Source organism: Equus asinus, chromosome 5 (genome assembly GCF_041296235.1).
Source record: "Equus asinus isolate D_3611 breed Donkey chromosome 5, EquAss-T2T_v2, whole genome shotgun sequence".
NCBI lineage: Eukaryota > Metazoa > Chordata > Mammalia > Perissodactyla > Equidae > Equus > Equus asinus.
In genome coordinates, this window is record NC_091794.1 from 111,636,199 (window position 1) to 111,653,355 (window position 17,157).

General features: G+C 62.1%; 1 protein-coding gene across 8 annotated transcripts in view; it reads right to left on the minus strand.

Annotated features, from left to right (window-relative positions):
• The window catches only part of TP73 (tumor protein p73), a 66,909-nt gene that overhangs the window by 19,911 nt on the left and 29,841 nt on the right, over window positions 1-17,157 (minus strand). For 7 of the 8 annotated variants that reach the window (XM_044769537.2, XM_070511262.1, XM_014862332.3 and 4 more), the window contains one exon: window positions 1,824-2,066. In XM_044769537.2, coding sequence (XP_044625472.2) covers window positions 1,824-2,066 — 243 coding nt within the window. Of the gene's footprint in view, window positions 1-1,823; window positions 2,067-16,441; window positions 16,688-17,157 lie in introns of those variants that run through there. The other variant, XM_070511264.1, reaches the window with a different exon arrangement.

Consider the following 17,157-nt stretch of genomic DNA (forward strand, 5'->3'; position numbering starts at 1 on the left):
TGGTCACCCAGCTGGATCTCAAAGCTAGGGTGGGGAGCCCAGGACCCCACAGGAAATAAAGAACCAAGAGAACCCTCTGGCAGGTGCAGCTGCTGCTGAACGACTCATCCAGAAGGACCAGGCTCCATGACACTCCATTGCCACCTCTGCCCACCAAGACAATAATAAAGACAACACGCCAGCTCCTACTGTGCTAAGCCCCGTGCTCCACAGGCATCATCTCATTTAAACCTATCATCACCACCACCAAGAAGGAACATGGGAGTAAAAATTCACAAAAGAGGAAAACCAGGCACTGACAGGGCGGGGGCTCTGGCCCAGGTGCCCCTCTCGGCCAGTGGAAGCCCTGGAGTCAGGCTGAGCCTTAATCAGCAACGGGCCAGCAGCTTGAGGGGCCTACAGCAAGCGAGAACCAGAGACAGCCGCAGGGGGCCGTGGACAGGAACCCTGACCCCAGTTGGCCCCTGCGGAGCCTGACCGGCTACCTGAGGTTCCACCCCACCTCCAGCACAGGGCAGTGGGGACCGTGGGACCGGGGTCTTAAAGCGACAGAGCCTTGGGGTCACCTGCTCAGTGCTCCTGTGGGGCGGGGATGTGGCCACCCTGCTTCTCTGCTCCAGGGTCTCATTTCTAGGGAGCAGGGGTGAGCACAGAGCTGCTGCTCCCTGGAGGAAGTGCTGCTGCCCCATGGCCAGGACCTGCCAGGTGTCCATGGGGCGAGCGCAGGGCAAGGCCCACTCCCCCCTCCTGCTGGGGGCAGGAGACCCAGAGGGCCCATGGGGCTGCCTTTCCTGCTCAGTGCCCTACCCCACACTCGGAGGTGAGCCTGCGGTCTCTCTGGGGGTCTCGGCCTCCCTGCAGCCTTTACCGTGCCCCAGCAGACACGTCTGGCAGCCCCTTCCTCTCCCAGCTGCAGTAAGGACAGAGCATCCCAGTGGTTAGGAACACAGCTGCAGGAACCCAGCCACCGGCTTCCCACACCAGAACCCCTGCTCACTATCCGCAAACTCTGAGCAAGCTACTTTCCCTCTCCATGCCTCAGTTTCCTTGGCTGTAAAATGGGGCAATAACAGATTCCACCCTGTGGGTTGCAGGGCGGGCTCAAGAGGTAACACAAACTCAAAGCACTCATGAGGATGTCTAGCTTTCAGGGAGCAGCCGTGGGTCCACGGGATGTTATCAAAGTTGGCAAAATGCCGATGGCGGCCAGAATGCTCCCAAGGGCACAGTGGCAGTGGCACGACCCGAGCCCACAGCACCAAGGTTCTACCCCAGCTTCCCTGTCTCACACCTGTGCTTAGAAATGACAGACCAGAGACCCTGCTGGCAAAGCCCAGACCCTCGGACCACCAGACGCTCCTTGTTGACTCCGCGATGCCTGGAGGAAGCATCCTCAGGGACCCCGGGCCAGCCTCAGATGGCTCCAGGCAGCCCGCGCCTCTTGCCCGCCCAGGACAGGGTTTCACCCGGAGCCCCCAGCTCCCAGCTGCACGCACCGACTGCCGTCAGCCAGACAAACTTGGGGAGGACGGTCTGCCTCTGCCCCACGGACCTCGCTGGGGGGCCACGCCCATCCCCTCTGGGGCCTGAGGGAGGCTGGCCGGCCGGCTCTGGCCATGGTCTGAGGAGTGGGTACGCCCAGACTGCCCAGCCCCAAGACCCGCCTCCTGCCCGACACTCCTCCCGGCCGGCCTCCCAGGCCAGGCGGGAACACTGTGCGGACAGCTGGGCACGCTCCACCCACCTTCGGTGCCCGGGACCCGGCCACGCTCGCCACACCCTGTGCCCCACAGATGCCCGCTGGGAGCAGGGGTGCAACTCACCGTCCAGGTGGCCGACTTGGCCGTGCTCGACTGCTGGAAGGTGACATCAAAGTGGTGGGGGCCCGGGTAGTCGGTGTTGGAGGGGATGACCGGCGCCGGCGACATGGTGTCGAAGGTGGAGCTGGGCTGCGCGTAGGGTGAGTGGGTGGGCACGCTGGCGGCGTGCTCCGGGGTGTAGGGGCTGGCCGAGGCCGCGCGGCTGCTCATCTGGTCCATGGTGCTGCTCAGCAAATTGAACTGGGACTGGCGCGGGAAGGGGGAGGAGGGAGGGGGAGACACACAGTCAGGCTGGAGAGTGGAAGCGCCGGGCGGGAGGTGTCCTGTTACAGGAGCCTTAAAGGGCCAGCGGCTCAGTCATCCCAAATATTCCCTCGGTGCCCCCCCACCCGACAGGTCACTACTTGTGTTGGGATAAACTGACATTCACCTCGCCCTCCCCTCTCCATCAAGCTCCCTGGTGCCAGGGTTTCTGGGGCTCCACCAAGCACACCTGGAGGGAGCTGCCTGTGGGGGCGGGCAGCTCCCAGCCCCTGGACACTCTCCTGGGCTCCGACTGCATTCTGCAGGGGCAGCATCGGAGCCTGGACATCCTTGCCTCCAGTCTCCCCATTACCACTCAAAGTGGGGAGACCCCAGCCCCAGGGAGCCGGGCAGTGGGTTCACCCTGGGCTCTGGTGCAGAGGATGCCCAGGAGGCCGTGGGGGACCAGATCTGGCCCGTAGGTCTGGCCCTCTAGGTGGTGGGGTGGGGGTGGGTGCCGAAGGTCAGTGGCTTTCAAAGGGCCCCTTCAATAGGGCTGCCGCCATCTGCATCAGAGTGCTGCCCGCCTCCTCCTCCACCCCACACATTTCCCTCCTGCTGGAAGAGTTCTGTGTGGTCCACACTCTCTGCCCCTACCCCAGGCACGGGCCCTGGCAACCCGGCCCCTCCCCCAGGGCCACACACCGAAGGAATAGAAACTCTGAGCTGTCCAGTGTGGGTGTGTCCCCTGGGTCACCCTCTGTGGGGCCCTGGGACCCCGAGATGGATCAGCCCCCTCCAGGAGTTAAGGGAGGCCCCAGCGAGGGAGGGAAGGGTGCTGGCCTCATACCTCTGACCCAGGGCAGATCAGATCCCACCTGCAGGGCCCGCCAGGGAGACCCCTCCCCAGTCTGGAGGCTTCAGGTGGGAGGCAGGTTCGGGTTCAGAGGGTAACAGAACAGCTGACATTGGCCAGAAAGGCCTCTAACCGCAAATGCTTAAACGGCTCTTTCTCGGTGCCAGGACGGCTCCGAGGTTTAATTTAATCTGCTCCACAGGGGGGCTGGCCCCTGTGGCGTAGTGGTTAAGTTCGTACTGTGCTTCAGCGGCCGGGGTTGACAGGCTCCGACCCCAGACATGGACCTAGCACCGCTTGTCAAGCCATGCTGCGGCAGCGACCCACATAAAATAGAGGAAGATGGCCACAGATGTTAGCTCTGGGCCAGTCTTCCGCATACACACCCAAAAAAATCCGCTCCACAGGCCCGAGGTGCTATTATCCTCGGTCTACAGGTGAGGAAACTGAGGCACAGGGTGAGGAGTGACTTTGTCCAGGGTATTATGGTGGGTCTGGCAGACGACACAGGAGACCAACCATCCAAGGGGCAGAGGCCCTGGGAACCCCAGGTGGGATGGTGAACTGGGGGCTTCTATCTGGTGGGCAGAAGGCCCAGGTCCCCACACAGGGCAGAGGCGGGCGGCCGCGAGACCAGGGTCCCTTGCCCTGCACACTCTTCAGCGGGGCACCGCCCTCCCCGCCACCAGCCTGCCTCCTCCAGGTTGGAAAAGCAAAACAGCACATTCCCGGGTCTCTCCCAGGACCACGGGTGACCCCGGCTCAGCCTCTTTCGCACCCCAGTCTTGGTCTCTATCCGAGGGGTTGGGCCCCCTCCAGCTCAGCACACTGAGGGCACACATTCCTGGTGTGTCCGTGACAAGGGTCCTCAGAGCGCCCCAGCCCCCTCCCGGCCTGAGGAGGGGGATTCTCAGTAGGGACAATCCTCTGCTGAAGGCTGCCCAGCCTGGGAGAAGCTCAGCACAGGGGACGGGCCGAGAGGGAGGGAGGCGACAGGTGACAGGCGGCGGGTCCTCACCGACGCCACAGCCCTGCGCTCCTGGAGCTTTCCTCCCTGCTCCAGCCCCAGACGTTAACTGCCACTCGCACAGATGTCAGTGGTCAGAGCTGTCCCTCCCGTGTCAGACGGGAGGGCAGGAACACACTGCAGTCCTTACAGCGGGAGCTCATTACTCCGCCACAAGAAATGAAATCCTGATATGCGCTACAACCTGGGGGAAACGCGAGGACGTGCTGAGTGAGAGAAGCTGATGCGAGAGCTTCCTCATCATGCGGCTCCATTTCTACAAGAGTCCCGAGAATTAGAGACACAGGGACAGACGGACACGGGTGGCCCTGGGGCCAGGGGGCTGGAGGCCGAGAGCTGAGGGATGCAGGGTTTCCTTTAAGGCAACAGAACTGTTCTAAACTTGACGGTGATGACGGGTGCATCTATCTGCGAATTTAGTGTAAAAACCGCTGAACCATACACCTAAAATAGGTGAGTTGTGTGGTATGTAAATGAGAAGTCTGTAAAGCTACATGTTTAAAATAAAACAAGAAAGGGACACCCTCATCTCTCCTGGCCCCAGGCTGTTGTGAAGGGAGGTGGGAAGTGAAGGGAGGTGGGAAGGCACAGCCGCAGCCCCGAGAAGATAAGGAGACAGAACAAGCCATCCCTGGGCCGGGTGGGGGGCGGGGCTGGGAGGGGGACCCCCAAGTGCTTTCTCACGCCCCCTGGACCATCAGCGCTGCTCCCGAGGGTGCATGCTGTGTGAGCCCGCAGTTTCAGTCTCCCAGGCTGGACTGCGGGCCCTACAAGGACAGGCGTCCTATGGGTTAGGGATGCGCCCCTACGCGTGGAACCGTCCGATACGGCAGCCAGTGGCCACAGATGTGGAACGTGGCGAGTGCAAGCTGAGCCGTGCTGTGGGCGGCAAGGCTCCCCGATTCCAAAGACTCAGGGCCAAGAGAAGATCCTAAAATAGAATCTCATTCGCAATTTCATCGTGATTATGTACTGAAACAAGCACAGTTTGGGATAAATAAAATAAATTACTACATTACTCCCACGGGCTTCTTTTCATCTTTTTTAACGTGGCTACTAGAAAACGCAAAATTGCATATGTGGCTCAAATTCCATTCTCCTGGACGCCACCGGACTGGACCCTCAATCAGTGTCCACCGGGCCAAGAAGGACTCGCAGCTGCGATTACCGTCTTATTATAATTAGCGCTCCCTTTGCAGGGTGTCATGGGATTCTCATTACGGAGTGGTCACCCAAGAGGTTTGCTGCACAAGGAGACCAGCAGACGAACAAATGAATGAATGAATGAATGAATGAATGATGAAGGCAGGTGTGCCCGGCAGCAGGACAGCTCCCCCAGTATAACGGATGCCCAGGAATGTGGTCCAGACGTGAGCCTGCCCCTCCCGCCGGCAGAGGCTGAGAGCCTGGTGCGCCCTGGGGTGGGGAGGGGGACCCAGCCTGCCCACTGCCCAGAGTCCCTCTCCAGGTTGGGCCCTGAGCTGCCTGCCCGAGGGCTGCAGGGAGCTTGCCTCCATCCTGGCCTCAAAATCGAGGACAGCCCAGGCGGGGTTCCAGGTATGCCCTCCCCGCTCCATCCCCGACAGGAGGACGGCCCAGGCCAGTGGGACAGACAGCTCCTGCCTCCCTGTTCAGGAGGCGCAGGAAGCAGCCCCACGACAACACTGTTCAGATTTTAACTTGTCCACATTCTTTACCATCGGAGGCAGGTGCCAGGGAATTAGTCACTGAACCAAAAGGAGCAGGGCCGATAGGATCTCTGGGCCCAGCAGCCATAGCAGGAGGGAACCGGGGCCTCCAGCGGGCAGGGCCTGTGTGGGCCAGGGTCCTAACGACATGCGAAGAAGCCGCTCTACGACCTGCAGCCTCTCAACACAGAGTGTCCGCCCCTGCCCTCGGAGGGAGCCAGTGAGGGGGGAGGGTCCACGCTCTCCTCTGCGGACCCTCCTCCTGCTGGCCCTCTGAGATGTCAGGCTCGGTGGCGTTTTCCACTTCAGTGCCTCTGAAGCTCCCTCTTCCCCAGGGAGCCGGACCATAGCGGCTCATGCCCAGGGGACGCTGTCTGAGTGGACGCCGTTGGGACTGCCCCTTCTCTGGTCTCGCTTCCCCAGGAGACGGCAGAGTTTCCCTCCCGTCTGCTTCCCACACTGTGGCTCTGAGTGCAGCAGGGGACCCCACTGATGAGGAAGTGTGGGGTCACTGTGTGGCTCCCCAGGGGCCCTCCTTCCTGACCCTGGGAAAGTCCTTTGCATTTCTTTCCTCAAACGGCTGGGGAGCTTTGCCAGCTGCCTCACCTGCGACCAAGGCAGGCTGGACCCCGGGCAGAGGCCAGGCTCATGTCAGAGGCCCAACACGGCTGCACGGAAGCCTTAGGGGGGATTCCTCCAGAACCAGCGGCCCCGGAAGCCAAGGCGAGACCCACTTGGCAGCAGGGAGGAACCTGGGCAAAACCAGGACATTTTTGGTTTGTTTTGCTTTCAATAAGAACTCCCAAGAGAGTGGGCTAATTAGGACACGCCCGGCCTGAGGCAGCCCACATGTGTCTACATGCACGTGCAGGGCTCCTGGGCCCGACCCAAGGAGGGCCCAGCGAGCCAGCGAGAGTGAGGGAGCCAGCGGGTGGCCTCGCCTCCAGCGTCCAGGTATCCGATGGGCCTGTTTCTGAGGCCCCACCCAAGGCCTGCTGGGCGGGGGCTGGAGCTCTGGAAGGGGGTTGGGGCCAGCCTGGGAGAGCGCACCCCTCTCAGATCTTCAGTGTGTCCAGCAGAGCAGGACGGTGCCCTGGGAACCTCTCCCACGAGGACCAGGCAGGCCCCTCCACGACCATCCCTGTGCATTTGCTCCGCAAACATGCATTCTGAGGCTCTCTGCCCATGTGGATGCTGGGCAGGGGCGGAGGGTGTCAGACCTGCCCTCAGGGCGTGGGCAGTCTGTGCACCGTGCTCCCTGGTCCACATCTCAGTTGCCACAGGGTAGCCAGGCTTGCTTCTAGGTCAGCGCTTCTTGGACCAGAATCCCACGGTGGCCTATTTCTGCTCTGTCAGGCAAGGGCACACATGGGCTGTGTCCCTCAAGGCCACGTGCACATGCGTGCTCACACACAGGGCCCAGAACACAGACAAGGATGCTTAGACCTCAGGCTGTGGCCACCCATCTGTCTGCAGAGGGAGGAGGCTGCCGGATGGGGAGGGAGTAAGCAGAGGTCCTGTCCCTGGAAGGATGTCCTAAACTGTGTCTGGGCACCCACTCCTCTGGGAAGGTAGCCAGCCTCTGCCCAGGACTCCTGGAGTCCCAAGGCATTGAGGATTCTCCGAGGCAGGGAGAGGCCAGAGGGGGCCAGCCTGGGTGGGATCCAGTTCTAGCTCCCACCCCACCCCACCCCACCACATCCTCAGCCTTGGGGGGGCCTCCTCTCCAGTCCCTGCAGATCTGCTGTGGGCCTTCCAGGCACACATGTGCTCATGGTTAGCACCTGGCTGGGGATAGCGAGCTGGGGACAGCAGGTGGTGTGCTGGCTCAAAAATGGGAGGTTCCAGCCCCATTCCCAGACCTTGTTGCCTTTGGTCCTCCCCAGGCCCCACCCTGGGGAGGCATGCCGGGATGTGACCTTAGCAAAGAATAGGGGCTAGGGGTGCAGAGGCTGCATGCGAACCAGGTTCCCAGATCCAGGGCCAGGCCCTGTGCCATACCCTCGAGGCAGCTGAGGGTCCTGCCTGCCCACTGGTCTGCCTGCCCGGGAGCCTGAACTCAGCCCTGCCCTGCGGCCCCTGCTCCACAGGCTGGGCATCCCAGCCCAAGCCTCCAGTGCCCTTTGTCAGCCAAGCTGGGTGGGGATCCCCAGAGGTGGCAGGAGATGGAGGCCCTGGCTGGCTGTCCCAGGACAGGGGGCTCTCCTGGGCATCCTACTGCCCACCCCACCACTCTCAGAAGCAGGCCTCTCTGCCCATCCAGGTCCAGGGTGGGCAGCACCCACAAGGACGTGTCCTGGGGGCAGGAGGAGATTGGGAAGGAGGGCCCTCCCCGGTCCAGGAGGGCAGAGCAGGGCATTGAAGGCAGGAGACCCAGGGGCCGAGTCCCAGCCCCACTATTGACCCAGAGCATGATTCCACCTCCTGAGGCCTCAGTTTTCTCCTCTGCAAAGTGGGGATGAAGTCAAGGCACACTTGGAGAACAGCCATAGGGATCCTCATCCGCAGAAAAGCCCAACAAGACAAGAGCTGCAGATGAGGAAACTGAGGCCGGGCTGGCCACGCTGAGGAGCAGAGGGGGCACCCAGACCCTCATTCACTCACTCAGGGCATGGTCGCCCAGCACCAGGCACAGGGATGGGGTAACCAGGAGACCCTCATGCCCCAGGGAGGTCAGTTCCCACCTGTCACGTCACACTTGGTGCCGGACTGGACCCTCAGAAACCGGGTTGAATGAAACAGACCCTGGAACTCACAAACAGACCCCGGCACTCCTGCAGGCCCACCACGCCCACTCCTGCTCTGTGCACACTTTGTGCTCAAAGGCAGCTCCAGCCCACGGCAACCCTTCCAGGAGCCCCTGGTGGGAGTGGCCACAAAGTGCACCGACCATCATCCAGGCCAGCCAGGCCCAAGCCCGGCCAGTGACCCAGGGCCAGGCCAGCTCTCCTTGAGGGCAGGCGGGCGTCTCCCCTGCACCTGTTTCTGACCTCCCCACACCAGATCACCCACTGGTGAATTCTCCGGGAATACAGCCCTTCCCGCTCCAGGGTGTCGGTCCTTTCATTGTAAGCTGGATTTCGCCATTTTATACAAATCCTACTTTATGTGTTTATCATTTAAAATTTGCAAACCATCTCAAATGATTTTGGGGTGTAGATGGAAAATAAATTGTTTTTTAAAGTCTGTGTCTTTTATAAACCACAGGCAGGCCAGCTCGCTCCTCCTGCATTCATTTGTGTTTATGGCAGAAATGGAGGTTTCAGGCTTGTAAGGTTTATACTGTTCTTTCAAGGTCTGGTCAGGATGACATAGTCTCACACAGCACCCCTCCCAAGACCCGGAGGGCCCAGAAGGGGAGGCCTGGCTGCTGAGTTGGTCAGATCAGAGTCCTCCAGCCCTTCCCCAGACGCGGGAGGGACGATGGGGAGTGAGGACATCTCCAAAACCTTTCCGAAGAAAACCAGGGGCGCGAAAGCATCTCCCAGGAAAATCTGCCAGTGACCTTCCTAGAGGGGGAAGGTGGTGACCCATGGGGGCCCGAGGCTTCACAGTGAAAATCCCTCCTTGCCTCCTTCTCTCCTCCCTCCCTCCCTCCCTCTCTGCCCCACAAACACCTCTCCCTTCACAGCCCCAAGTAATCAGTCTTCGAGGCTCCCCTCCAAAGCCAGCCTGTACGCACCCGCCACTGGCCCAGGACAAGGCCTCTCCTGGGGAACCGCCACGCCCTGCAGCCTTTGACATGATAGGTGCCCAGGCCTTCCCCTCACTCCCCCCAGCCCCTCCCCACCCCCCAGCTAGACTCTGCCCCCAGCCTCCAGGCCTGCTCAGAGCCCACCTCCCTGGATGCCCCCTCCAGCAGCCTGGCCTGGCTGGCCCCTCCTGGCCAGGGGCTGGAGCTGAGCCCAAAAGGCACGGTGCTCAGATCTGTCCCTCCCAGGTCAGGTCGGCAAGGTTGTATTGTGGGAAACACGTCACGAGGCCCTGGGCTTGGCAGGGGAATCAGGAGGCTGGGGTCCGAGCCTCAGCTTCACTACGGCCTGGCCATGTGGTCCCCTCTCTGGAAAACCGGGTAAAGAGTGTCGGCAGTGGCTTCCTCATGGGACCAGAGTGTGGGTCCGAATCGGAGAGGGGCTGACGGCAAGGGCCTCCGTAGTGACCAGCACAGGGACACTGCTGGGCCCAGACACACACCTCCCTAGATCTCTGCTGAGCTGCCTCCTTCACCCCCTGGGGTGAGGCCCAGCCCAGCACTCCCCACTGCCGGTACCCAGCGCCCCAGCCCCTGGCTTCTACCTTGTTGCTACCTTGTTCTACCTTGCTCTTCACTGGACTCCCCCCACTGGAAGAGGAGCTCTGAGGGGGCAGACACCCATCTGTGTTATCACCACTGTCGCTACTGTGTGGTCCAGGGCGGGCACTAGCCCCGGCTTTGAGGCCCTGGGGACTGATCTCAGAGGAGTCTGCCTGGAGCGTCGTGGGGAGGGCTAGCCAGGCACCCTCTCCCTGGGGTCTCTCTCTCTCTACCCCCAGGCAGGTGTCTGCTCTGACCCCCTGTGCCCTCATGCTCCCAGGAGAATACCAAGACCAGGCATTTTTTTATAGAGTCTGAAACTTCCAACTCCCTGATCTTCTCTTGCAGGCGTGTCTGGGCTTGGGTGCAACCTCACCCAGAGGTGAGCGACTGACATGCACGCCGGGCTGCAGTGTGGAGCGAACCCATCCCATTCGGTTCAAGACCTCCATCCCGCTGGTATTTCCCACACTATCTCCTGGAGTCTGTGATTAAACGGATGGAAATGCCAACAAGATTCGACTTGTGTTTGGGGGGGAAAGGCTCCCTCTCCTCCTGAAAATATGCACACACACTCTCTCCTCTCACAGGGCTGGGGCAAGGCCTTGCCCAATCCTACGCCAGGGCCATATGGAACTTTCCACACCTCACGCCGGAGAAACGTGCCCCCAGAAGCCCCGCTCGGCTGCCGAGGCGTGTGTCTGCAGGACCGTGAGGCCCAGAGCCGCCTCCACCTGCAGACAGTGCTGCTGGGACATGCGCGGGTGGGCAGCCTGGACCATGGAGCATCCGCGGGGCCCGTGGGGTCTCTGGGCTGCAGCCTGCCAGGCTCTGCGGAACTGCCCGTGAGCAGCCAGGTGGCCCACAGGAGGCACAGACTTTATTTAACCCACAGGAAATGGACCCAGTCCAGGCCCGACCTCCTAGGATGCCAGGAGCCTGGAATGAAGGTGGGGCGTTCTTGTACTGCTCCCCCTCCTCCCTGAGCACCGCTGGAGGCAGTGGACCCGCCTGCAGCCCAAGAGCCTGGCCCAGGTGTCGGCCCTGACATCCTGTGTGCATCTATGCATCCTCTGTCTGTCTGTCCTACAGATGCTAATCAGGCCCACCCACACACACCAGGTATCGTGGCAGGGTCGCTGCCCTCCCTAGTTGGGGAGAACAAGAACGAACAGGAGAATTTGGATTGTGACCAGTGCAACGAAGGTCACAGGGAGGGCAAGGCAGGTGTCACGGGTGTGCCACTGTGGATGGCCCTCCGAGCGACAGCGGGGGCGGGGCGGGGGGGGGCCCAAAGACAGAGGAACAGCAGAGAGCTGGGGGGAGGGCAGTCCAGGCGGAGGGAGCCACGCACTCACTCGGGGAGTCGTTGAGCCCTGGTTCACTCATTCCCTCCCCAGTTCAGGGCTCTGGTGGGGACAGCCCCTCCCACCAGCTCAGTGACCAGGACCAGCTTCCTGGCAGGTGAGGGTGGCACATTCCTTCAACACCGTCCCAGGCACTGGGAGAGGCAGGATGCAGAGGCCCACGCCCTCCCCGAGCTCATCTCCCAGCAAACAAACCAGGAAGCGAGCGAGTAGGGGGCTCGGAGCTTCAAAACAGGCAGGTGGGCAGGGGCGCCCAGGCCAGGGGGCTCCACAGGCAAAGGCAGCACTTAGCAGAGCCCCGCAGGAAGGGAACGATGCCACAGGGTCCTGGACAGGCGGGGAAGAGCAGCGGGCAGACGGCCTGCAGCTGAAGCAAGGGCCAGGGGCAGGGCGAGTGCAGGACTCTGGTCAGAGGAGCATGGCCCTCCCCACGGGAGGGGAAAGAGGCAGGAGCCCATGGAGGGTGAGCCGAGGACGGATGTCACTCAGACAGGGGTCCCTCTGGCCCGAGTCAAAGGCCGTGATGGAGAGACCTGTGGTTGTGTCGGGGCAGCATGGGGGCCTGGTACATTCGGAGGTCACACTGACAGCTCCATAATAATTGGGGTGTTGGGTGCTGCAGGAAGGGGGCGTCAAGAATAGCTCCAGGGTTCGGCCTCATGGAGGAAGAGGGGATTTCCCACCAGCTGGGATGGGATGCATCCCCCACGGGGAAGGTGGGAGCTCCGCTCGGGCTGGTAAGCTGAGGTCCCACCAGACATCCACGTGGGGATGGGGAGAGGCGGCTGGCCCTCGGGGCAGGCTGGGCGGGCCCTGGGACTACGGGGTAGACGCGGAACCTGGCTGAGCGGGCAGGAGCCTGAGCAGGTGCAGCGAGCCCGGTGAATGGGGTCCCCTCTATCCCTCCAACTCAGGCTCTGCTTTCTCCCTTCTGAACAGTCAGTCCCTCCCCAGGCCCTGGAGAGCCTCACGCCCTCGCAGCCCATGGTTGGGGTGCCTTGTGACGCCCCCCTCATTCCTAAGCCCAGTCTCCCTCGGCCACTCTCAGTTCAGCTCTGTCCTCTCCTGCAGGGGTCCCAGTGGTCCCCGTCTCTTTTCTGTCCTCGCCGCCTCCCACCTCTCAGGCGGGATCCCCCACTGCCCCTCCCTGTCTCCTCCACACCCTCCCCTGGCTTTCCAAGCTGCCCCCTCCTCTCCTGTGCGGTGTCTCTCCCTCTGTTCATTTCCGCCTCAGGGAGGCGGGTGTCAGGCCCCAGGCCTGCTGTCTCCTCTCCGGTTACTGTCCCTCCATGCAGCCCCCGCCCAACCCTGACCATAACCCCCATGCCGGGACTCTCCCCTGGTCATCTCCACCCACGCCCTCCTGCCCGCCTGACACCTGCCGCAGAGTGTCCAAGTGGCCGCTTGGGTCCAGCCAACATGGCCCAGACTCCCCACCCCGCCCTCCCACCTGCAAGGCTCAAATCAAAACCTCGACATTTTCTTTGATTCTTCTCCTGCCCTTACTCCGAAGGTCATCTTCAAAGTCTAATCTGCCTGCGTCCCACCACCTCCCTGATGCCTCTGCTCCAGGATGCTCCTCAGGCCCATCCTGCTTCACCCGGACATCCCCTCCCGCCCCCTCCCTCCCTCACGTGAGTGACTTCAGGAACTCCACACTCACCTGCTCTCCCTCCCTCCCCTCCCCTCCCCTCCTCTCTTCTCCTCTTCCTCTCACTCCTCCTCTCCTCCCTGCCCGCTGCTCCTTCTCACCTGCGCATGGCTGATGAGCATCTCACACACAGCACAGTTGAAGCAGAACACTTACTTTTCACTCCAAATCCCCCTTCCGCAGTTGCCCATCTGAATAAATGGCCCCTCCCTTCACCCAATCACCTAGATCCAAACCTCAGGTCACCCCTAGCCTCACACCCAGCCCATCAGCAAATCCCATCCAGAACCGCCGTTTCCACCTCCCCTGTTCCCACCTGGCCCGAGGTGCCAGCGGCTCTCCCTGGATTATTCCGGGAGCCTCCAGTCGGCTCCCAGCCTCGGCCCTGCCCTCCTGTGGTCTGCTCTCAGCACTGCAGCAGAGGCCCGTGTGGAACCCTGTGAGATCAGGTCCCTTGCAGCTCTGTATACCCTTGTAGGTAATAGGTGCTTAGTAAATATATCTTGATGCTCTGATTGGCTTTTCCCACCTGGGGCGCTTCCTGCCCAGAGGCTGCACTGTCCGTAGGACCAGAGGGTGACCCTGAGCCACGCTGCTCTGGCACAGAGGTGACCGAGTTCGCACAGCACACACCACGCAGGCCCAGTCGCTCTGGATCCGGCTCGTGAGGACCCTGCAGCCCAGACAGGCCGGGCCCCCATCAACAGAGATGGACGCAGGAAGAGCCAGAGATGTCTGATGCTGCCCTTGTTGATCTTTTGACTGACGAACAGTGAAATAACGGCCCAGAGGAGGCTGGGTGGGGTCACAAGCCACTCACCCGAAAGAGTGGTACAGAGGAAATCGCGAGGTTTCTGACAGGGAAAAGTTGGGGAGACCCAGGGGCCAAGCCAGATCTGAGAGGGCTTGTCATCTGAGAAGGGCCCCTTGAGCGCATCCTTGGCTCCTTCCTGTGCAGTCAGCGCCTGGTCCCCATGCTCCCTGAGCCCTGCTTTGGCGGCAGCTGAAGGACCCCAGTAAGCGGGTGGGTGTTCAGCCCTCACGGGGAAGGACAGTCGGCAAAGCAAACCCAGAGTGCAGCTAAGCCAGCAGGATCAGAGCCGCCTGGCCCCCCGAGCCCCAGCTCAGCACCGGCGGAGCAGGCATCCAGCAGGCATCGTGGGTAGCACTATCCTGCTCTCAGCTAGGAACCGGGGCTCAGCAAGGTGGTCGTGCAGGAAGCCCGGCCAGGTGCTCCAACAGCACCTGCAGCCCCACGCTTCCTTCCTGGCCAGGCGGCCCAGCGGGCACTCAGCAACAATGAAGGCGACAGACCCATAACATTTGCATACGGTGGGAAGGGTCTGGAATACTCTCCTTCTGGGACAGAAACAGGACACAGACACTTTCACAAATCAGCACGACACAGCACAGCCCACCTGCTGGGGAAGAGGCTCTGCCTTCTCCCTGGGCCAGGCTGGGGGGCATTGGCGCTGCTTGACAGACACGCTGACCGAACCAACAGACAAACGAAGGGGCACGGTCATTCTTGGTCCACAGAGAAGCCTAGCAATGGCAGGGCTGGCCACTGCTGGTCCCCAGGGCCCAGGCGGCAGCAGCAGGTGGACGCCAGCGGCTCCCTGCTGCCCACAGCTCACGTGGGAGGCGATGCTCCAGGGCTCAGGGAAGCAGGTCTCTGCCCCACCCTCAACCCAGGAAAGGCGCCGCAAAGCTGCGGAGCTCAGCCGGGGCTGACTTAGACCGCGACACCCACTTCATTCAAGAAAAGGCGACACCATAGTCCCTCGAGTCCTCAGGGCTGCACGGCTGGCTGGGCAGGGACACCGGCCTCCAGGACCCGGGGCCTTCTGGCTGCGTCTTGGGTTCCACAAGTGACAACCAGACACCCCTGCAGCAGCGAGACAGCCCTCCTGGCTCACACTCCACCTGCACGGAGAGTCTGGGGGACGAGGCTGCTCCCCACGGGACCCCGGCCTGCCGTGTGAGCCCAATGATGTGTGTGGTGGATAAATGAATCGGTGAAGGAGTCAGAGACAGAGGGATAAGGGGGAAGGACGCCTCCTCCCCGCCCCAGCACTGGCCCACTCGGGGACAGCCACTTCCTTTCCCAGGGCTGAGTTTCGGATAAAAAGTTCGTGGGGGCGTGGGGGTGGAGATGCCATGGAGTTTCCAGACTCGAGTGCGAGGAGCCAGCGCCTGGGTCAGGCCACGTAGACGGGTCTCCCACGTCCTTCACCCCTCCTGGCCCACATGCACACTGTCACTCTTCCCATGGCCTTGCCTGGTAACACACACCCACAGGCACCACCAGTCATGTACCTGTCCCAATACACAATGCACACACCCACACACACACATTCTCATTCACATGCATGTCCATGCTGAAGACACACTCATGCACATAAACACACGTGTGTGTACACACACCTAAACACACCTGTGCATGCATACTGCCGAGAGCCCGCAGGTCTCCAGAGGCTACTGTACCCCCCCGGTCTCTGTGGCTCGGCATCCACAGATCCTGTCCTCTGCCTGCAGAGCTTGGGGACACCTGGACTCTGTCCAACTGTCCATGCTGTCCCTCCATCCACTGCTGGGTTTCCCACAGGGCACACGGTACCAATGGCCCCCGCTCTATCTGCCTCCCTGGCAGCAGAAAGGGCCCTGCGTGGAGCACCTGCGCCCCACCCTCGACCTGCTCAATTAGCAGCCTGGTGCCTGCCTGGCCTCGGGGACCTGGCAAGTCTGGAAATGAGCCCAGGTCCCCAGGGCTCGGGCCACAGGGGCCAAGCACAAGCTGCAGTCCCTTCCTTTGCCTCTGCCAGGCTGGCTGCCCCTCCGTGAGGGGCAACAGGACACCTCCACCTCGAGGCCAGCCTGCTGCAAGTCCCTGACCTGGAGCTCAGACCTGCACTGAGCCGGCCCTCGGCCAGGGAAACACTCCTGTCGCTGCTGCCAAGTGAGCAGATTCCCAGGTGAGGATGCTCGCGGCCTGGGAGCAGGTGGTGTCAACCTCACAGCCAGAGCCCTGGGAGCAAAGATAACCTCCGGGGTACACTGAGCTCCTGATAGCTGGGAGGAGGGCAGGGCAGCTCAAGAACCAAGCCTAGGACAGAGCCACCAGCCCAAAGCCAGGCAGCATCAGAAACCCCACATGGAGAGAGAGGCAGCCGCCCGGCCGTGACCAGACACCCCTGCCCCTCCCTGGCTGTTGGTCCTGCCTAGCCAGTGGGCGCTGGTCCTCAGAGCTTCTCCAGGACAGGCAGGTGTCTGCCTCTATGACTGGGACCTCCTCCCAGCCCCTCAGCCCCTCCTGCCTGCCTCTGTGCACCCCGAATGGCAGCACCCTAACCAGCAGCAGGGGCCCCACCAGGGGGACAGACAAGAGAACGCCCCTCTGACCCCTCCACCATGATGAAAGCCCCAACCAGGCCCCCAAGAAGGACAGAGACGGGGTCCCCGAATAGATCCAAAGGGCACATGGGGCACACCTACCGTGGTGAAGGGCTGCATGGGGTCACTGACGTACAGCATGGTGGGTGCGCGGGGGTCTGCACACGCCGGGGAGTTGGCGCGCCACGGGGCAAGGCATGGGTCTGGGTGGCTGGGGGTCAGGGGTCAGGGAGGTGGCCACCTGGCAGGGTGGGCCCAGGCAGAGAGGCGCCGCGGCTAGGGAAGGAGGGCGCGAGGATGCTCGGGTACATGTGGGCTGTCTGCTGGCATTTGCGATCTCTCCATCTCCCTTAGTTCTGTCAACGAGCTGCATCCAACAACAAAACTGGCGGCCCGCCCCTTTATTCCTCATGACTATTCATCAAGTCCAGGGCAGGCCCCAGCTTGCCCACTGCTGTGTCGGACCACACCAAGGAGGCTGCGAGGGGAGGGCGCAGCGCGCCGGGCCACTGGCCGGCTCCATAATTAAGCCGCACCAGGCTGCTCCTGAGCCACTGCCCGCCGGAGGCCCCGGGGGCCACAGGCTTCCACCTCTGAGCATGAGGGGGCCAGTCTGGGCCCTTGAGACCTCAGTAGGCAAGGCCGGGCCCCCCCCAAAGGGAAGAGATGGTGGCCGCAGCCCCTGCGCCCAGGGTGGAGTGAATCTCCCTCCTGCCTGGGGAAGGTAAGTGGTCCACCAGGGCCACCCCAAAGGGCTGATCGGGGAGGAGAGGCACCCCTAGATCCCACAGGGAGTCTGGTGACAGAACGAGCGGCCC